The sequence below is a fragment of the Nymphaea colorata genome, chromosome 3, assembly GCF_008831285.2.
Source record: "Nymphaea colorata isolate Beijing-Zhang1983 chromosome 3, ASM883128v2, whole genome shotgun sequence".
Taxonomy (NCBI): Eukaryota; Viridiplantae; Streptophyta; class Magnoliopsida; order Nymphaeales; family Nymphaeaceae; genus Nymphaea; species Nymphaea colorata.
Genome location: NC_045140.1, coordinates 27,461,165 through 27,482,209, shown reverse-complemented (window position 1 = coordinate 27,482,209; position 21,045 = coordinate 27,461,165). Strand labels below are relative to the sequence as shown.

The window sequence follows — 21,045 nt, the reverse complement described above, 5'->3', positions numbered from 1 at the left end:
GACTTGTAACAAAAATATATGATACTTAGTTAAACTACTTTATTTATACATATATTAAATATCATGATCAAAAGGACATTCTTTTATCAGGATTATTTATATTCAATTGGAGCATGAAATTTTCTACATGAAATACATTTGATGCTGCCATATCCTAAGCAGCCTTTTAGCTGTTGAATCTCCGTTTGAATATTCATTACCGTGTTTTTCTAATTAACACTCGTTACTGGCGAAGTCGAACTAATTATTATGGTATTATCTCTGGGATGATTACAAGAAGATATTTTCACTAATTAGCTAGACAGAATCCAGTTACAATTTAACGAAAGGATTATTGAGTTGCCTTGTTCATCTATTTCTATCCTGACTTTGTCTCAGGTACCAAATGCATGCATTATTTTTTCTTGGTTAATGATCTTCGTCGGACGATGTGAACCAATAAATAACGAAAACTAGGGATACAATAGTTTGTTTCGTATCTAAAACTTGACGTTCTATTCACTAAATGAAATTTGTCGCCCCGATATATTACGTAACTGAGTAGCAATAGAGTTACTACCTAATAAAACTCTAGTATTAATTTTTTCAAATAGGGTTTCAAGAATTTTAAGCATCTAGATTTCCTACTTTAAGGGGGTGTTTGATATATCTAGAATCATGTTATTTTAGAATAAAAACACTCTGTTTTTAATTAAATTAAATCGAAATTATTAAACAAACGGGATTCAATAAAAATCTAGCATTTTGATTCTAAAATTTCGTGATTCAATCAATTTTCTTGAGGAAATGTTTGTATTAGAAGATGCAATTAACTTGATGTTATGGTCCTATATATCATCACTGAATAGAAATCCGCGGGACTTCAATATTTATATCTGCAAACATTCCGTCACATGTACAGTGTTTTATGGAATCGAAACCCCATTGTGTGCTGGCAATTAAGACCAGCACTAATGATCTTAAGTGCATTTCTTTTCTTGCCAGTAACAGAGAGACCACTTCAATCCCTGTTCGTAATTTCCAAAAAAAAAAAAATCACGTAATTGGATTTTGAAGTCAAATTACAATTGAATGCGGACAAAGGGGAAGAAGAGTAGTACTTTCGCTAAGATTATTTGTCAACTAATGCATCATTTATTGATCCTCTTATTTTCTTACATTCGTTCTTACGTTTGACCAACACAAAATGATTTATTTTGTCACGGCTATGTGAAACAAACAAGGCTTAATAGTAGGTGTCTATCTAATTCCATGCCACTTAAACATCAGTGTATGGTACTGCTTTTTTTATGATAATGCTTTTGAAAAGATCATTTTTGCTTCAAAGGTTGTAACATAGCTAGTATACATCGTATGTTCCATTCCCGTGAGTACTACTCTTTTAGAATTGTAAACGGTAAAATCTTGACACCCCAGGAGTGTACTACACTCTACCAAAGTCCTCAGTGCAGCCGAGAACCCTAAAAACGTGTAGTTGCCTGCTCTTGTGCTCAGTTGAAGAAGAAAATAAACACACAGCATGGCCCCCCTAGATTCAAGCAATTTGAATGACGTGAAATCGATCGTAAGCGCACTTCCTCCTCGTGTACTCATCATCTCACGGTCTGGTGTCTCTACACTAACGGACAATGTATGAACTGGTGAAGGGCTTATCTCCACATACAGGTTGAAGACTTGTACTTGGTTATAGTTCTTCTGAATGATTGACAAATGTTTGATTAAAATATTGCGGCCTCAATAATGCAGCATGCAAATTAAGCACAAGGGGTACTCCTTATCGAAAGATACGAAATGGCGCCCCACGATGGACCACCATTTGGTATGAAAAATACATGTGGCTGCCAAAGTTGAAGATAAGACTATATATATATATAGCTTAGTTAATCAAAGTTAGCTAGAGAACAAATATAAGAGAAGTTCTTATTCTTATGGTACAATGTCATGCATACAAGTGAAGTACTTATTCCACATCTCTGTTGCAATTGCCTGAAGAAAAACGTTCAGGCAAAAAATTGAAGGGAAAGACAAGCTTATCGATGGCAAGCACGAATGAAAGAATATGGGTATACACGATATAGGGGGAACATTTCTATGTTGGTATGTCGCGGAAGGATCAAGCGAGGGAGCATTCGGCCGGAAGACCCTGGGGGAATCGGTTGACGTCCTTGCAGTAGTTGTAGATCATGTAGTTCCTCTGTACCCACTGCATCTTCTGTAGGTCAGAGGAGGCGGCTGCTTGGTTCATCCAACTGGAAGAGGAAGCGCCGCAGGAAGAGGCGGAGCCCTTCCAGACGCAGCCGTTGATGGCGATGTCGCCGAAGGTGGCCACAAAAGGAGCCTTGGACCAGTCGGTCTTGACGCGGCCGCCCTGGGTTGCCCAGTCCTCGGCGTCCCACAGGCTGGAGTACATCCTCATGGCCTGCCTGCTCGGGTAAGCCACGCCCGCCGACTCATGGTTCCTGAACATCCTTATCAGAGTCCCGTCCACGTAGAACCTGATTCGTTCAATCCATCGATATATGCAGACAGAAATTCATGAGTACCAACTTCAAGAATGGTATGCAGAAGCCATTTTTCATTCATCGAATGGAGATGATCAGTATAAGGTGAGGGATGGAAGAGTTGAACTCACATTACTAGGCGAGGATTCCAGAGGATGGTGTAAGTGTGGAAGTCGGCGGTTGGGTCGAACCAGAGGCGGAACTGCTGCTCCCTGTTGCCCTTCCCCTGCGTGTAGACGTTGGTGTGAAGGGTGTAGGGCTGCCCGGTTTCGTTGCCCAGGAACTCCATATCTATCTCGTCATGGGTAGGCCCTTGAGAGGATAGCTGTTCAATTATATCACAGAAGAAACTAATTATAAGAAACAGACAATACAAATAGACATAGCATCTTAGAATCAACCGAGGAAAGCGTCTACTCACGTAGTAGGCGGTGACGGTGCCGGCGGAGTTGCCGGGGACGAGCTTTATCTTCATGTCGAACCTGCCGAATAGGTACTCGTTCTTGGACTGAAAGCCGGAGCCGGAGGTCCTGTCCATGGACAGTTGGAGCTGCTGGCCGTTGTTGGTGATGGCGGCTCGTGAACCGCCCCACGTAATGTCGACGTCCGTCCAGAAGTTGCCCATGGACGCCCCACAGAAGCTCAGCAGCAGCAGCAACAGGGCTGCTACTTTGCCAAAGGACGCCATACTTATGGTGGAGCTAGCTGGAGGAATTGAAGAGCGAATTCAAACTCAAACTAGTAAAGGGCAGTGCTGCTGTGTGGTGCTCCAAGAGGGTGGACATGGAGTATTTATAGTAAGGAAAGAAGGAAGGAGGATGACGATGAGTCATCTCGGGGGAAGGAAGAAACGTCGAAGTAAGGGTGTCCATGGAGGCAGACAGCTAGCGTCGGCTGTAACTTAATAGGGCCACGCCGACGCGCTCTCCCCTTTAGCTGACTCTTCCGACTGGCCAATCTTCCCTTTCACTTCTTTTTCATGTTTGGAATAAATTTTTTTGGTTTCGTTTTGACCTGTAATATTTAAATATTTAGAGGGGTTGGAAAGTTTTATCGATCGTCTCCTTCTCGGAAGATTCTTCGAGACTCAAATAAATATTATTTTTTGTTAAGAACATAAAAAGTAAGGACTCCTTTTCCTTTATGAAGACCAAAAAAATTAAAAATGAGAAAATCTTTTCATAAAAGACGAAAGTAACTGGACCCGGTAACAGCCGCGCCCCTCTCCACACGAGCAGGAATAATGCAATCCAAGTCAAAGTTGGAAGGGAGAGAGAGAGAGAGTGAGTGACCAGAATTTGGTGATCCATGGCTGGTGGTTTTTGAACTGCATGAATTTAAACGACATTCTAAAGTTTTTCTAGAGTTTCCTTTCTCTCTCTCTCTCCCCATGACAGAGTCAAATGGGCTTTACCAACCAAAACTAAATAGTACACAACTCTGTTTAATCTACGATATAATTAGTTGCAGGCTTGCAGTAGGAAAAAAAAAAAAGAAATAGAAGAAGAAAGAGAAATTCCATAACGAATAGCAAGGAAAAGAATACACGGCACACCTAGTTTAGATAAACATTACTAAGGGTTGGGCCTCATTTATTTGTTGTGATAAGGGGCCCGGTTGTTATTCCCTATGCAAATAAACTAAAATTAGGCTCATCGGTTCTTATCTGCAAGTGTTGCTTTCTTCGCCAACTCACTGATCAATTTCATTAAATCCTTTCTTTCTTATAAAACTCTAGCCAGGCCCTCAACATACAACTCCTCACACACTTGCAAGCATCAAAAGCCTTCTCGAATCCTGTTAAGCGATCGATCGACCAAACAATTCATTATTTCTCACTGTACGTGTTGTTTAGCGCCGGATGATCCCAGGCAAGGAGTTGTTGATGAAGAAAGAATCTGACCAACACGATCAGCTTGTCATTTCCGGTCATCTTTTTTCTTTGACATACAAGCGATGGTCTGGTGTCGATTTGACGTGAAACCACTTTACTAAACCGGGCGTAAACAAAACGAAAATATGATAAAACGATACACTAGGTAGCCATGAAGAAAATAGATGATTGATTGTATTTCAAAATCTCATTTAAGTTCCCCGCGGTGTTGATTGTGATCGCATATACAATGAATGATTGTCAAGAAAAAAAAAAAACTTATACAATGAATAATTGTAAAGAAAAAAAATGCTTAACTTTTGAGAATTAGCCCAAACATGTTTAATTGTATACAAATATTTTGCATTTAACTTGTCTTTAATGTTTACTCAAGAAAACATCTTTCCACATAAAACCTCCAAGGTCATATTTTTATGTTTTTAAGGTTATAGCTTGTTTTGTAGCATCGCTAACGGTATATCTTTTAACTCAGTATTGCACTTACTACTGTTTGCAATTTGAGTAAGTAGCACATGGAAACGTGGTAGTGATCACAATATTAGAACTACTTGAAAGGCTATATCTTTATACTTACATGGCTCTAGCTTGCTTCATAGTCTGGTTATACTTATGGTACATCTTTCAACTCTCATATTGCAATTGTATTGTTTGCAATCTAAAGAAGTTGCACATTAGAGCTTGAGTGGTCACAAGATTCAAACCTTAAACTTATTTGAGTGTGAACCACCTTAATACTGATTGCGCTACGTTTAAATGCTTGATCGATGCCCACATCACAAAAAATAAATTAATTACCAATTATCTAAAATAAAAAATGTTTTTAAATTTGTCAAATGATGAATCAATCAATGAAGGAATGAATCCGTTTACTTTTCAAGATCCAAACGGCAAAGTGGAAGAAACATGAGTTGGATAAGCGCTGCGCTGGGGGGTATTTCACACGCAAGCTCCTCCTCTATGGGGCCACGGTGCGTTGATGCAATCAGGATGCAACTAATAGATGGCGACAGCGAACTGAGTGACGTATGGGTTAACTTAAATCTATTGCGCTCTTACTAAGCAACCCCAATTAATTAGGCAATTAAGCCTTTGGCAAGAGCTAATGACTAGCTTAGTTAAGCCTCATTGCTCGTTCAATTTAAATATCGATCGAGTATTTTTCACTTACTCAATGCAAAAAATCAAAACCAAAACACTTTTATGAAGAGCAAAATAAAAATTTGGTCAATATATATATATTTGGATGATAATATTTTTTGTTTGGTGGAGGTGGAAAATGAGAAACCTCACATGAGCTTGTTGAAACTAATTGTGGCACACGTTGATTAGCCATGAATTCATTCTTATATGCAACTGGCGATGCTTGGCCTCGCATTGGCAGATAGTGACGCGCTTTTGATTCTCAGCTCGTCGTTCTCCCTGCGCTCCTATTCCATTTCTTCTCTCTTAAATTTACGTCATTTATGTACATTCACTACAATGGCCATCGTTTGTGAAGACGTTGTTTCGAGTTTGAGAGAAATGAAAAGAGTTGGTGCCTACTGTGCGGCTGAAGGTTGAAGAACAGAGGCCTATTCAACAGGAGGAAAGCTTAGGATGTTGAATATATGAAAATGGCTGCCTAGTGCTTGCAGAGAAAAGATAGCTACTTGGGTGCTAGATGGGTGGGACTGGTGTCTAGACTTGTTTTGTTTGTTTCTCTAAGAAGTCAATGAATTGGATTTTGATCAAATATCTCACCATTTTTGGTATGATTTGTTTGGCAAAGCAATTAACACAAGAAAGTTTGGGTTAGATTTGAGATTGAGAAATGCCCAAGTTGGTGGATACACCTGCTGTTGTCACTTGTCAGCGTATGCGTGGGGCGTTGCGTATGAATTCCAAGTTGTATTTGAATTTCTATGTTATCTTGAGCCAAATTTTTGTTATTCGTCTGCAATCTTTCCCATGATCAGAATCTAAGTTTGAGATTTATGATTGTCTTTTAACACCTCAAAGTTTAGTTTAGTATGGAAGATTGTGAGAGATTTTGAAGGACTTATAAAAGAGTTTATTAAAGTGATTAGTTGTTGTGGTTTCAAGTTTTTTTTTTTTTCGCGTTGAAACCAAAACTGTTAGAAAGCATGTTGAAATCTGCAAAACCAGAGATCCCAAGTTCGGGAGCAGGTCGGGTCGTTCCAGTTGTATCAAAACATGGTTCAACACTCGGACCTGAAGTCTCACATACCCAGACGTGTTTTGATGGAAGTTGATTGTAACGTCTTAAAGTTTAGTCCCATATTGTAGATTATAAAAAAAATTTTAAGGACTTGTAAATCGGTTTGTTTAAGTGATTGATTGTCATGGTTTCTATCATTTTTCGGGTTAAAACCAAAACTGCTAAGGGGTGGGTTGAGATCCACCGAGACCAGGAGCCTGAGTTGAAAAGTAGGTCGGGTCATTACCTTGTCAGATGAAGTCAGATTAATAAAAAGTTCACTTAGAGGTGGGAATGGATTATTATCTGATTATTTAACTCAAATCCCATAGGTTTAGCTTGTTAAAGAAAACCATTAATGTGTTTTGGTATGCGGCCTTGCACCTTACTCCAAACCCAATATTAAGCATCAAATCCCAAATCCAATTAGAATTCAAATTAAATGTCAGATGCAAACATGTCCCTGCCCAAACGCCGTACTCAGTAAGGTTAAACATCATATAATTAATTAACCTAACTGTAACTTGAATCCGAACTGTTTAAATCCCTTAGTTATACTCAAACTGCAACCAACTAGTCCACTGCTATACTAAGAGGCAAGCCAAAGATTGATTCTAACCCCTTGTTGGGATATTTTAAAACTCAGCCACCAAATTACCACACCTCGAAATGGAGGCCCGAAGGCCGCCTCCCTTTGGGGCCTGGATAGGTGGTGAGCCGCCTTCAACTTGGTAGCACACCCACACCTTTTGCACCCTGGGTGTTGGGGCACTGCATGCACACTGCCAACTAAGCAACGACCTAGCCACATGGTAGCTGGTATGGGTAGTTGCCTACACCAATCTCACAAAATTAGTTTAATGTATATATAAATGTTTTAACATATTTGATTGTTATACATGTAAGTGCCAAAAGAAATTAAAAGTATTGAATGAGTGTCAAAAAAAAAAAAAATTCATGTGAAGATTTGAATTGTGTAATTTATGAAATTTAATGACTTTCCTACTCTATAGTTTTTTTTGTGAAAGATCAAATTTTTGTTTAACTTATTGTTTAATACTGACAGTTTAGAGTGAGTTAGTAGCAATGCTTAATAATTTCAGAAACTAAAGCTTGAAAAGTTATTCTCGCATGCTTTGATGTTAAATTAAAACGGGTTTAAAAAAAGAGGCCTTAAGAAAAAATTAGATCGTTACCATTTCTGTTTGCATATAGAAAAACTAGATACTAAGACATGAATGCATTGATCTTTGAGCATATTTAGAAAACTGCAAAAACAATTTTAAAATGCTTTAGGGCACAGTTGTGCTGTTATATCTTCCTTTCTTGAGCAGATGCTTTCTTGTTTGCAGGTTTCAGTATCGAGATTGGCTATGTACCAATTGAAAGAACTCGATTCAAATTAGCTAAGTTAATTTCAATTTAGATTGACTAAAGTAATTAATATGTAGAAAACTAGTCAACCCTTATGAACCTCACATGCACATAAAGTGTTGCAAGAGAAAATTCTAAACGCATACATGAGATGTATAATACTTTATCTTACAAACACAGTTAAGGGTTTTTTTTTTTTTTAACGACAATGAAAAAAATAGTTAAGAGATTGATTAATAATATCGTTTAATATAGCTTAAAAGGGCTATAAAAACCGAGGAACATTTTTTTTTTTGGGCTACAGTCGTATTTTAAATTTAAGTTAGTAATAACCTAAGATTTAACTGAAAAGATCAACGGCACAAATGGTAAGTGCTTTTCAAGTAATATAAAAAATTGCATTTAAAAATACTTTGAAAATGTGAGTTCGTGCTTCAAAAGGGCAGATTCTTTTATGATCCAGTTTAATTTTAAAACCAAATTTAAATTAATTTGAGAAGTAAAACAAAGAAAGAGAGAAACCTATCTCAGCCCAATTAGGTCGAAATTTTCCCCCGAATTTTTGTGTTTGGTGGAAAAGAAAGTTTGAAAAAACAAAGAAAGAAAGACCGAAGTTGGACCTCAAAGCCCTGTTTCGGGTTGTTTGGATGACACCGGATTCCGCCCAAAACATGGTTTTGAAAAACCTGGACCCGCCAGATTTTTCCCAACCGAAGCGTCGGGGTTGTTCGTTCTTGATGACAGAGATCTCTCTCCCTTGTCGTTCTTCCTCTCGGTGAGTTTCTGTTTCTCTTCTGCTTTCAGAAACCTAACTTCACTTATGGTTCAATCTTTTCTCCCTTCATCAAATCATCGGTTGATTCCTGGTGGCTCAAGATCGATGTCTGATGCTTTTTGTTGGCTCTTGATGATGAATGCCTGTGGGATGTGCTATCTTTTGTTGTGTTCGGATTGTTTTGCTTTGATCTGCTTGATTGTTTCTTTTTAGATTGGTTCTGAATTTATTTGGCGACGATCTTTCGGAAAACCACTCGATTCGTTTGGCTGATTTGTTTTGGCCCTTTTTGGTTGATGTTCTTGATCGGTTCTCACTTATGTTGTGGTGATGCCGCAAAAACAACTCGATTGTTTAGCTTTTTTGTTTCCCATCAATTGATCATCGGGCCCATGTTATCTCTTGATATCAAGACGTTTATTCGGAATATGGAGTTTCTAGTTTTTTTTTTTCTTTTTAACTTTTTTTACGAGCACTTTGCTTGTTCAGTTGATGCTCTTCCCCTTTACCCTGTGGGACTGGTTCGTCTTGCTGTCGTAGCCGTGTTTACCGATTATAAATACCGCACTCTGTTGATCTCAAGGATATACTCAGGGGTATGTAAGCATGATGTCACTTGTTAATATCACAAAATGTTAGGTCTTGATTAATCTGTGAGATTGCTTATGCTGGACGATTGTGCATTTGATGCTTAGTTCTGCGTCAAATTTTTTCAACGAGACCTAGATAATGTAGGCTTTGTTTCCGAGCTTGATTTTTTCCTCCTTAAGTAGGAATTTCAATCTACTTTTGTTTGGCATCCATTTTTGTTTGCTTTGCCAAACAAAGATATATCTGATGGCTTGTTGATGAGCAATAACATTGTTAACTTTGTTGGATTCTGTATAGTCTGTGATGAGCTTCCCTGTATGAGTTTTAGGTGCGGTCTCTCCTAATTGCTTTCGCTTGTGATTCTCTCAGATATTACATGAATAATGGTCCACTTGTGTCAATTTTGTTTAAATTTCTCCTTTTTCTTAATAGGAGCTGTAGCCTGGTTTGCTGCTGCAATCTCATTTAGTCATGCTCATGATCGTTGACCATGTTCACTGCACTTCATTTGCTGTGTTGGAATCCCATAATTTGTGCACCTATCTGCAATTCATTTTGGCAAATTCAGCTATTCCAGAAATCAGTCATTTCAAGGTTCTGATTTTTTATTGGTGTCGTTTGCCTGGCACTAATTTAACGTTGCTTTATTTCATAGGTTCTTCTTATAATTATTAACTGGCTTATTACTTGTCTTTTAGTGTTTTGACTTTTATTCTAGAGAATTGGCATTATTGTATATAGGAAGCTGCTTTGTGACTTCGTAGTTTCATAATTAAGTTGTAGCTACTTGTCATTTTTTGCTTTTGACTATTTTATTTAGTTTGGCTGAAGAAGCTTTTCACAAGCGTTTCTATCATATTATCACCTATTGAAAAGAAATTAAAATGGTGCTTCTTCAATTCTTTGTTTACATTGCTATGCTAGCCAGTATGGAGCTTGTCCAGATCTTAAAGTGTTCTATCCTTACTCACCAGAGATGCTCGAGGACAGCTGTTGGAGACCCAGACCTTTTCGTATTTCTTGAAAATGAATTATTGTATGTGTTGGGTTAATGTATTGGCTCATTATTAGTGGGAAAAACATCCCTCTCTTGCACGTTTTTGTTGAGTTCATTACTAATGCAGATACGGTGAAAGCCTGGGCGTGTTTCTGAGGAGGTTCTTGACTCTAATTTCTATCTTCCAATTGGAAAGGCTAAGGTGTTGATTTTCTTTTCAACTCATTGTGCAGAAAACATGAAATTATCATTGTAAGGATAAATCTTTCTAATGACAGGTAAGTTCTTTGCTTTATGTATGAATCAATTTCATGCCCGTGATTAAAGTTTCTTCAATACACACAAATCCTTCACCACTAAGTTTCGTACATACACATGTCTATGCTTAAAGCTGTTTGTTTGTTTGTTTTTTTTTCCAACATAAACATGATCACTTCACGCTTCACATAATTTTGGGATTGACAAATGCCCAAGTTGGTGGATGCACCTGCCATATATTGTCAGCGTACGTTTGGTGTTACCGGAGCCCAACTGCATGGCCTCCAATAATATCTGGGTTTGGTACGAAAAAATGAGATTTAGTTAATCGGGCGTTTCAGGATGAAGTTACTTGATCCGACTGATATGTTAGCCAACTATGATTGTGGAAATGACGTTATGACGCAGGTCCCACCGACGTTCTAATATTTAGTTAAGATCCAAAATATCCACGTACGGTGATTTATATTAGTAGTGTGTGATTTAGGAAGACTATTAGTAGTGTGTGATTTATATTTTAAGTTCCCCAAGCAAAAATGCATGTTCAATCAAAATATCTAACTGTGTTGCGTGCGAAATCCAAGTTGTATTCAAATTTCTATGTTATCTTGAGCCAGATTTTTACATTACTTTCCACAATCTTTTGCCATGATCAGAATCAGAGTTTGAGTTTGGTCACCGTCTGCTTAGGTCAGATTTATAAAAAAGGCTTCACTTAGGGGTGGGAACGGATTAAATTATCTGAGCATTGAACCCAAATCCGACCAGTTGAGTTTGCTAAAGAAAACCAGTAACGCGTTTCGGTATGTGGCCTTGCACCTGACTCCAAACCCAATATTAAGAATCAAATCTGTAATCGAATTAGAATTCAAATGAAAAGTCACCAGATACAAACATCAGACTTTAAGCCAGTAAAATGTCAGATTGAAGGACCTTAAAATTATTTATCTGAAAACTGGTTTTGCTAAAAAGCAAGTTGCCTCTTTCCACACATTCAAAATTGGAACAGAAAAAACGAAGACCCATCAACCATAAGAAATATTAGAAAGTAATGAGATCTGTGTATCTGAGAAGCCAGACCAATCAAATGAAAATCCTGTTTCTTTTTGTACGCCGGTGAAGAAAGAGACAACTGCATGGGAAAAAGACTTGTATCTTTCCATACGACCCTTTTATTTGGAGCATTCCCTCATTACATGTTAAGAGGTCGTTGTCGTGAAAAGCTGTAACAAATTACTCTGGTCACCATATTGAGCCCTTGATTTTTTTTCTAGCTGTTACTTTCTTCCCGAGTTCGGTGATGTGATGCATCTAGTGTTTATTCCTGCCACGCGGATTTCCCAAGTTTCTTTTCTGTCGTCTTTTAGATAATATTCTTCTTCACTTTCTCAACCTTAATATTTACTACTTTCTGAAGAAATAAGGGAAGCATTTTAGTGAAGCCTGCTTGAGTTTAACAGTTTCCAATCGTGTATAGAGGACAGAAAGATACGAACTATCTTATTTGATTTATGAAATTCCTTATCAATCACAATTCACAAGTAGCTAGTGCTGATACAACACACATGCTAGGGAGAAGAAAAAAATTGTCGCATGGACCAACAAGAACGAATGAAAGAATCGGCAAACTTATGAACATATATATGATTTTTGTGTATATATGTCTTCTTGCGCCAAATTAAGCATCTCATGAGAGGGAGCATTCCGTCGGGAGACCCTGTGGAAACCTCTGCGCGTCGTTGCAGTAGTTGTAGATCATGTAGTTCTTCTGCACCCATTCCATCTTCTGTAGGTCGGAGGTGACCGCTGCCTGGTTCATCCAACCAGAGGTTGAAGGACCGCATGAGGAGCTGGAGCCCGTCCAGACGCAGCCGTTGATGCTCACGTCCCGGAAGGAGGCGGTGAAGGGAGCCTTTGTCCAGTCCGTCTTCACTCGGCCGCCCTGCGTCGCCCAATCCTCAGCGTCCCACAGGCTTGAATACATCCTCATGGCTTGCTTGCTGGGATAAGGCACGCCGGACGACTCGTGATTCCTGAACACTCTTATCAGAGCTCCATCCACGTAGAACCTTCAGTATTAAAGAAGAACAGTGAGTCAGACTAGCAATAGAGAATTCTCAGTTACAGTCTCATGAGGCGAAGACCAAAAAATAAATGTCCTGAAGGGGAGGTTGGGAGCTTGGATTCGTAACTTACATAATCTGTTGGGGGTTCCAAAGAATGGAGTAGGTGTGGAAATCGGTAGTTGGGTCGAACCAGAGGTGGAACTGTTGCTCTCTGTTGCCTTTTCCCTGAGCGTAGACGTTGGTGTGGAGGGTGTAAGGTTGCCCACTGAGATTACCCAGAAACTCCATGTCTATCTCGTCGTGCAGGGGACCTTGGGAAGACAGCTGCGCCAAAGAATTAAAGGAATCTCCATGAATATATTTTATGCATAAAAGATGCAGATGAACCGCTGCATTGTCCAGTACCATACAGATCTTGAACAAAGTGGAGGAGAGTTATGAGGCGCTTACGTAGTAGGCAGCGACCGTGCCAGCTGAGTTTCCCGGTACCAACTTGATTTTCATGTCGAACCTGCCGAAGAGGAACTCCTGTTTAGATTGGAATCCCGAACCCGAGGTCTTGTCCAGGGAAAGGCTAAGCTGCTGGCCATTGTTTGTGACCACAGCTCGTTGGTCGCCCCATGTGATGTCCACGTCCTTGGAGAAATCCGCCGTGGAAGCGATGAAGAAGCTCAGCAGCAGGAAAGCTGCCAATGTGTGAAAGGAGGAAGACATCTTGGCGGGTGGTCTGAGCGGCGAAGAAATTAGTGGAGTGAAAACCCAAACAGGGGCTGCCAGCAAAGATGAGGAAAGCACGAAGGTAAGAGGAGTATTGTAGTCTGTGATTTTGATGTGAGTGGGATTGCTCGACTGCTGAGACGACTACTTATAGGCGGTAGTAGGCAGCTGCCCTCGCCACCGCCTACCCTGTTTGCTGCTGCCGCGAAGCAGCGGTCGCCTGAGAAGCGGGTCTTGCCGGGGAAGGGGACAGGTAGGAGCGCGTTCTCATGGGGTCCACGCGTTCCACCACCACGCTTTCCCCCAACGTCCGCAGCAGCAATTTCCTTCTCCACTCTTCTGCTGCAATGATTTCTGAAAAGCGACAATACATAAACCAATATACATAATATAAGTATATTACATAGGCATATTTATTTTACATTGGGATGCCAATTGGTACACGTTTGTCTCGTCAACTCGCCGCACGGAGGCAGGAGGCTTCCATGAAGACGCCAAAAAGGACAAGCGAACGCGTGCCGGCACGCCTCGTTCCATCACGCTTGCACCACTCTGTGGTACCGCAAGCCTTGTTTTGGTTAATTTACTGCCTCTTTCATTTTATATTAGAAAGATGGTTCTTGCATTTATTAAGTTCCAAAAACAAACATCATGGATGTTTTAGTCTATCTATCCTTTTGAAGTAGCTTGCTGTTTGATGCATGCAATGCATTAAATTACATGTCTAAAGTGTGAGGATATATATAAAACATGATAATTTCATATCAAATGGCCTTTTAAGTCATATTTTAATTTGACAAAAAAGAAGGTTCCTATGAAAGATCCTCACAGTCAACTTGGTACTGCGTTCTATGACCCACAAGCATAGCGAGTATGGTAATTGAACTGGGAACAAGAATGTTGCAACCAGCTAAGGTGGACACTGGACCAAGTACTGGCTTAACTCAGCTTCTTATTGGGCCGGCCCAATGCCCAACTCTGTTTTCATTCACTCACTGGACTAAGTTAATTATGTTTCTTCCTATCATTGATTAAAAAATGAATTAAGAAAGAAAATCCACTCCAATGATGAAATGTAGCTGGAGCCATGACGGACAACACAATGTTTTTATAAGGCGAGAAGTCACTGCACACGGGGTTCAAGTATTAGATACTCCTCTTTCACCAACTTTCCTCCAACATTAATTGTGCATTTATAATTAAACAAGTGATTGGAAGGGAGCCCCTTTTCCTGTTCTTGTTCTGTCTCTTCTCTTTCACCTTTCTCTTGTACAATCTGCTAAGGACGAAATTAAAGTCGACGTGGAAGGAACAGCTGCATCGGATGCTCGATCAAAGATTTCTCAACGAGGCCGACTGAGCAATTTTCTTTAATACCCAACAAATAAAATAGATGTGGGGAACAATTATGTGGAAGGAAATTATGGTGAGTGGGCCTGCAGGCTGCTCAAGTTGGTCCTCAAAAGGTTCAGGTGTCCGACCATGTCAGATAATCCTTGTGTTTTTCTATCTTTTTTCATCTTTTATATATATAATGTAGGAGAAGAAACAAAAGTAACAATGTCGATCGGTTCCTTAGAGCTGATTGCCGCTACGCAAATTTGAATGAGCCAAACGTATTGAAATTAGATGGTCGGCAAATATGAGAACCGTAGCTTCTTTTCCTACTCAAGCTAGAAGCTTGCCTATTCAAGTATAAGAACGTAAAAGTGAAAAGAAGATCAAAGAGGAGTGAATACAGGAGAGAGACGCTCTAGGTGGCGTTCAAGGTTTACGGTGGCAGTGCGCAAGGTTCTTCAGGATGGAGGGGGCTTGCCCCCCAGTGGAGGCTCAGCTATGGGGCAGGGTGGTATAACTGGCGTTTGTTAGTTCATGGCTGTTTGTGATTCAATGGAAATTGAAGAGGGCTCTCGGGAGATGGAGTCTCATGAAGAACCGGATTCAAGAAGAGATGCCCTCTTTGGTGGGGAAGTTAGTCTCTGTTAGAGCAATTGAAGTCGCAGCTGGAGTTGCAAGTCATCGCCTGTAAGCTCACCAGCGGCTCCTGTGCTCAAGTGAAGAAGCAGCGACAGCCCCCTGTGGAAAATAGCAGAGCAAGAGGAAGAAGTAGAAGAAAAAGCAGAGTTTAGTTTTTCGGGTTTACTTCTATAGAGCTCTTTAGGGTAATCAGTTCTGCAACCCTAAAACAGAAAGATGCTGGGCATAAATAACCAGCTCCTTCGGTTTTTTCGTAGTATCCAACAGTCTCCTGGTCAGAGAGATGTGTAATGGTTGACGATGTTGATGAGAATGAAGTCTCTAAGACGGTCATTCAAGATGCTGTAGGAGTGCGGCAAACAATGGAGGCAGTGAAATGCTCTTGGCTTCTATAGTAGAGGAAGATGATGGCATTCCAGACTAAAAAATTTCCAAGTTACCAATTCGAGAGGTGGATGGTCGCAAGCGTCTCTTTATTCCAAGGCAGGCATACGAGAAGATGTTGAACCCGTTTGCATTTTCTGCCATTGCTACTCTCATGGGTGCGATTGGGAGCGGTAAGTTTGATTACTCTTGGATTTTTTCTTCCTTAAAGAAACCATGACCCTCAATTCCTAGTGCTCGGTTTTCTGTTGTGGGAAAGGTTAATTTTCTAATCAAGGCAGTTCGGAAGAGGAATCAAATTTTGTTCTCCAATGTGAGAAATGGCGTGTGGGTGAGAGATCACTGGTTGTAATGTAGAATCCTGGACAGGCTATGAAGATTGTTGGAGCTTTGTCTTCCAAGTTCTGTTTTGGTACATTTGAAAGACGAGGAACCGTCGTGGGTATGATGGCTTTAAGGCGGCAAGAAATTACTCAAGTACTATATGGGAGGGTTTTTAAGGAGTTTATCAGCTCTACAAAGTGGAAGAAGGAGGACAAGCAGAAGATGGAGAATTAGCTGGTGACTGACATTAAATGGGGGGATTGTTTATGGAATGAGAGGGTGAAATGTTGTATTCATATTGCTGCTTGCCGTAAAAGTGGAATGTTTGGTGTTGCAGGTGTTAAAGGAAAGTTATGACAAGGTGATATCCAAGGATGAACGTTACAGATCATATTTTTACCGAGTGAAGGATCTTTTCACCCGTAACACCTTGTTTAAATTATTACCATATATGTTTTAATTTGTAACATGTTACCAAAGATGTACCAGCCCACTAAAGTTGTGTAACTGACCACAAATTACATTATATAAACCAATATATACTCTTGCAAGAAAATTTACTCTCTCTCTCTCTCTCTCTCTCTTGTTTTCTCTAGTTCATCTTTCATAGTATCAGAGCCACCTGCGTGTTTTCATACGCAGCCGTTGCCATCGTCACATAAACAAAGTCCTGGTTGCTCCTCTGTTTTCAGCCATAGACTTTGGCTGCTCCTCTGTTTTCAGCCATAGTTCTTTTTTCGCATTCCTGTTCATATGCACACCAATGCCAACACCGGCCTTTGTTAGTCCTCGTACTGCTCAGGAAACATTCCCTACCCGTTGCGGTTCCAAGGAGCCCGTCCTTGTCCAAAAACATCAACTGAGCCAGCCGGACCCCCCAGATTTACGTCCACCTCTTTTGAACCATCTCCAGTGCCTTAATTGCATAACATGGCATTGACCACCAGAAAATAGCATGCAAAACTGACCGGCGTTGTCAGCTCCGGCGACGATAGGGGTTGAGCAAGGGCTCGTTGGAATTGTCTCCTCCTGAGGAATCTTCATACCAAGTTTTAGATTTTTTGGAGTAGGCGTTGAGGAGATACAAACTTTTCTTTACCAACTGGTTTTCTGGTGTCGCGGAGGCCTGAGAACGCAGTCTACCTTGCGACCAGCGGCGGATCAGTCACTCCTTGTGAGATTCTCCATGGGTATTAGCTGTCCGGCAGCATACCATCTGAAACCTAGTTATCTTAGAGATCCTTGGGCAAAATTTGGCGTTGATTGGAGCTAAGGGGAGCTAACGCTGAAGGTTTGAAGCACTGCCTCTCCTAAACGTGAAACAGGGAAAAATATTTTGGAAAGTAGTGGAACTTCAAGAGCCTGGCGTTAACTCCAGGATTTTTCTCTGGAGCTCAAACTTGGTTCGAGTGATAGTCCAGGTGTCTAGTTTCCAAAACATCCCTGCTCGACAGCTAGGTTGGCCGGGGAAACGGAACGTCGGTCTGATTTTCCCTCGCCTGTCTTTGGCGGAACTTCTATTTTGCATTATCTTCAGCCTTAGCTATCTCCGTTTAGAAGTACCATGGCTGCCACGCCTCCCACCCAATGGAATGATGCTGTTGTTGCACTGGTCTCGAGTAAACTCAACCAAGATAACTACCTATTATGGCGAAGTTAACTAGAGTTAGTAATGGACTCTCAAGATCTTCTTCAGTTTGTTGATGGGACTCAAGTCGAACCACAGAAGGAGATAACAAAAGACGACAAGACTAAAGTGAATTCAGAATTTGTTGCATGGAGAAGGATGGATCGCCTCACATTAAGTTGGATCAAGGCAACAATCATGGAAGCTGTGTTGGGACAGATTATGTGCACCAAAACTGCCCATGATGTTTGGTTGACCCTTGAGAAATCATATGGTTCTCAGTCTCCTCTGAGAATCATGTTGCTGCGCAAGGAGTTGCTTCCGTGGCCGAGGAGGAAGATACCATGGTGGTCGTGGAACTCAATTTCAGCCCCAATAAAAACAACGACCTGGTACGGCCAGCCCACAATAACAACGCCCTACTATTATTTGCCAATTTTGTGGACGGAAGGGTCACTCATCTCGTACGTGCTACGACATTCCTCAAGCCTATTCTGCTATGAGTCTACAAGACTCAATAAATGAATATTGGTATCCTGATACCGATGCTACAAATCATATGATGATATGATGCACAACAAAGCTCCGCTCCTCAAGATGGTCAAGAGAATGTCATGATTGGTAATGGTTCTTGCCTTTCTATTAAGCATACTGGTGATTTATTAGTCGATGTTGCTGGAAATTCCTCTAAACTCAAGAATGTTATTCACGTGCCCACTATTGTTCACAATTTGTTATCAGTCAGAAAATTCACTACTGATAATGACTGTATTTTCAGGTTCTCACCGTATGATTTTGTGATTAAGGATCAACGAACAAACAAGATTCTTCTTCGAGGACCAAAGAAGCGTACCTTATTAGGCTTAAAAGAGCCTGCAACAACCAAGTACGAGCAGCTGGTTTTCACATCACAAGGATGCAACCCCTTATGAGCTTTGGCATTGCCGGTTAGGACATGCAAATAAAAGGATTGTGAATCTTTTAAATTCCAGTAATTTAATTTCAATAAACTCTTTGCCTAGAAGAGATGTTTGTGAATCTTGTCTTGTTGACAAAATGCATAAACAACCATTTCCTTCTTTTGATTTCTATGCCTCTGGGATTCTTGAAGTATTACATATGGATGTGTGGGGATCGGCTCCCCTGTCCTCCAAGGATGGTTTCAAATACTTCATTTTCATTGTTGATAATTTTTCTCACTACTCATGGTTATTTCTTCTAAAGGCAAAATCTGAAGTGGTTGACTGCTTTCGAAATTTTAAAGTTTTGGTGGAAAAACAACTAAACTCAACCATTGCCACCATTCAATCAAAGAACTGCGGCGAATTTTGCAACAAGGTGCTGGAATTATTTTGTGAAAAACATGGAATTCTTTATCGATTTTCATGTCCTTATACACCTGAGAAAAACAACATAGTTGAGAGGAAAAATAGAAAGAGACGTGCCATTTCCAACGACAACATGATCAATTCCATGATACGGAGATATTTTAGAAATCTTACCAGGGTTTCCAGTCATGTGGGTGGATGGTCCAGTATCTACTAACCATTCTGAGTAATTTGCATCATCAATAGTAATAGCAGCGAGTGCTTGTTGAGCATCTTCGGCTTGATAGGAATGATTAAATCGTTCAAAAAACTTGATGGCAGAGTAATATTTCTTACCGCATATTTGACAAACAGTAGGATTTTTGCTTTTCTTCTCATTACTATTAGAGGAGGAATTTTCATGTGTGTGATTTTGATAGTGTCCACGACCTCTATAGCTGCGTCCACGCCCTCTATAGCTGCGTCCACGCCCATCTCCTTGTCTAGATTGTTGGTGTGTCATTGTCATGATAGGAGGAGTAGGACTTTTTAAACGCGAGTCGAATCTTTGAAGAAGAGAAACAACTTCTTCATACGGCAGTGTAGGTGGTTGAAGCATGGATGTAATAAAAGCTTCACATACTTCTCCAAGCCCTTGGAGCAGCCATTAAACTTGTGCCCCCTCATCAAAAGATTTTTCAATAGCTAAAAGATCATCGCATATATGTTTGAATTTTCCAATATATGCTTCTACAGAATCATCATTCTTTTTAAGCAAAGTGAGCAAATGCGTGAGAAGAAATTCTCTTTCACACGATTTTCGAGAGAATGTATTCATAAGAGTCCTCCAGATATCCTTGGATGTCTCAAGGCCAACTACTAAGCCAAGTGCACTTTCACACAATGTGCTGGTTATCCATCCCTTGATTAGGCGATCAGGTTTTCTCCAAGCAGTAAAATGAGGATTGGACACTTTTTGAGAATAAGAATCATCAATGAATTCTGATGGGGCAATAACCTCGCCAGTCAAAAATCTTTGAAGATCTTGGCTCTCAATCAATGCCAAAATTTGTGTTTTCCATAGAAGAAAATTTTCAGCTCGTACCTTGAGAGAGACGAAATTCGCAACAATGATAGTATAAGGATAAGGGAAAATGAGCATGGAAGGAGACACAATTCAAGAGCTTTAACATCAGAGTTGAAGTCGCTAGAAAAAAAACGGTAAGTAGCAACAGGAAGGACGATCGAAAAATCAATGTTTTCACCCAACTCCAAGCTCGAATTCAGTCGAACTTGGTACCATTGGATGTCCAACCAAAAAAAAGTTTATGCTCGTAGTAGCATTTCAATGGGAGATCACCTGATTTGAAGATGTCGGCCGATGGAAATGGAAAATGATAAACAACGTTTCCTCACAGCAGGAGACCTTAGCAGGAAGGGTGGTTGCAAAAATCAACAATTGCGGCCGTCTCCAAGCACGAAAATTGTCGAGCTTGGTACTGTTGGAAGCGTAACAGAGTGGCGATTCTTCTTGTAGTAATCTTGCGGTGGAAGATCACTAGTGGTGACAACACCAGACGAAGAACGAGGAGCAAAAAACAGTGTCACCCCTGTTTTTCCTGCAGCAGGAGAGGCGGCCGGAGATACTTCTATTCTAGCCAGCACCGGCGTCGGTTCCGGTCGAGCAGTGGGGCGTTGAATTCGTAACAGATTGGATACTCTTTCTATGAAATCTGGCAGTGGAAGATCACTTGTGGTGACAACGCCAGATGATGAACAAGGGGCAAAAATTAGTGTCGCCCATGTTTTTCCTGTTCCTTGACCAACAATGCTTCAAAATGCAAGTGGTCGCTCCTCAAAGCTCCAATAAATTTGCAAATGTACTGGAAGGACTATATATGTTCTTCCTCTGTTCTATCTCTGTTCAACAGGAATCAATCGCTATGGCTGATTCTCAAGCTCTGATACCATAAAGAAAAGCAAAGGAAAATCAAAGATTAATGTGGTTCAACCTAGGTAAGCCTACATCCACGATCAGAAGAAACTTTTTGTTTAT

The 21,045-nt window shown here is 40.3% G+C and overlaps 3 protein-coding genes across 12 annotated transcripts; 1 reads left to right on the top strand and 2 right to left on the bottom strand.

The window, feature by feature from the left end:
- Positions 1-1,895: 1,895 nt before the first annotated feature.
- LOC116250571 (xyloglucan endotransglucosylase protein 7-like) lies at positions 1,896-3,283 on the bottom strand. Its single transcript, XM_031624288.2, has 3 exons — positions 2,923-3,283; positions 2,633-2,826; positions 1,896-2,495 (listed from the first exon to the last, which is right to left on the bottom strand). Exons 1-3 carry the CDS (start codon positions 3,187-3,189, stop codon positions 2,114-2,116), a joined length of 843 nt encoding a protein of 280 aa, XP_031480148.1. The 5' UTR covers positions 3,190-3,283; the 3' UTR covers positions 1,896-2,113.
- Positions 3,284-8,592: 5,309 nt separating this feature from the next.
- LOC116250130 (uncharacterized) lies at positions 8,593-18,720 on the top strand. 10 transcript variants are annotated; one of them, XM_031623559.1, is made up of 3 exons: positions 8,593-8,741; positions 10,563-10,607; positions 18,461-18,720. In XM_031623559.1, exons 1-3 carry the CDS (start codon positions 8,614-8,616, stop codon positions 18,612-18,614), a joined length of 327 nt encoding a protein of 108 aa, XP_031479419.1. In that variant the 5' UTR covers positions 8,593-8,613; the 3' UTR covers positions 18,615-18,720. The 10 variants fall into 10 exon arrangements, 2 of the variants coding, with proteins under 2 accessions (XP_031479419.1, XP_049932825.1); XR_004171321.2 differs by lacking the exon at positions 18,461-18,720 and adding an exon at positions 9,765-9,926 and having other exon boundaries at positions 8,610-8,741; positions 10,307-11,910; XR_004171319.2 differs by lacking the exon at positions 18,461-18,720 and adding an exon at positions 9,765-9,926 and having other exon boundaries at positions 8,612-8,741; positions 10,261-11,910.
- Positions 12,062-13,519, bottom strand: LOC116250129 (xyloglucan endotransglucosylase protein 7-like). Its single transcript, XM_031623558.2, has 3 exons — positions 13,104-13,519; positions 12,784-12,977; positions 12,062-12,656 (listed from the first exon to the last, which is right to left on the bottom strand). Exons 1-3 carry the CDS (start codon positions 13,365-13,367, stop codon positions 12,275-12,277), a joined length of 840 nt encoding a protein of 279 aa, XP_031479418.1. The 5' UTR covers positions 13,368-13,519; the 3' UTR covers positions 12,062-12,274.
- Positions 18,721-21,045: the final 2,325 nt, after the last annotated feature.

What these genes read in the sequence shown, in the direction of transcription:
- LOC116250571 (XM_031624288.2), bottom strand. Translation starts at nt 3,189, where the DNA reads ATGGCGTCCTTTGGCAAAGTAGCAGCCCTGTTGCTGCTGCTGCTGAGC. An exon ending in GCACCGTCACCGCCTACTAC is followed by an intron (nt 2,827 to 2,922) that starts GTGAGTAGACGC and finishes ATAATTGAACAG; the next exon opens with CTATCCTCTCAAGGGCCTAC. An exon ending in TGGAATCCTCGCCTAGTAAT is followed by an intron (nt 2,496 to 2,632) that starts GTGAGTTCAACT and finishes TGAACGAATCAG; the next exon opens with GTTCTACGTGGACGGGACTC.
- LOC116250129 (XM_031623558.2), bottom strand. Translation starts at nt 13,367, where the DNA reads ATGTCTTCCTCCTTTCACACATTGGCAGCTTTCCTGCTGCTGAGCTTC. An exon ending in GCACGGTCGCTGCCTACTAC is followed by an intron (nt 12,978 to 13,103) that starts GTAAGCGCCTCA and finishes TCTTTGGCGCAG; the next exon opens with CTGTCTTCCCAAGGTCCCCT. An exon ending in TGGAACCCCCAACAGATTAT is followed by an intron (nt 12,657 to 12,783) that starts GTAAGTTACGAA and finishes TTAATACTGAAG; the next exon opens with GTTCTACGTGGATGGAGCTC.
- LOC116250130 (XM_031623559.1), top strand. Translation starts at nt 8,614, where the DNA reads ATGACACCGGATTCCGCCCAAAACATGGTTTTGAAAAACCTGGACCCG. An exon ending in CCTTGTCGTTCTTCCTCTCG is followed by an intron (nt 8,742 to 10,562) that starts GTGAGTTTCTGT and finishes CTCATTGTGCAG; the next exon opens with AAAACATGAAATTATCATTG. An exon ending in ATAAATCTTTCTAATGACAG is followed by an intron (nt 10,608 to 18,460) that starts GTAAGTTCTTTG and finishes CTGTATTTTCAG; the next exon opens with GTTCTCACCGTATGATTTTG.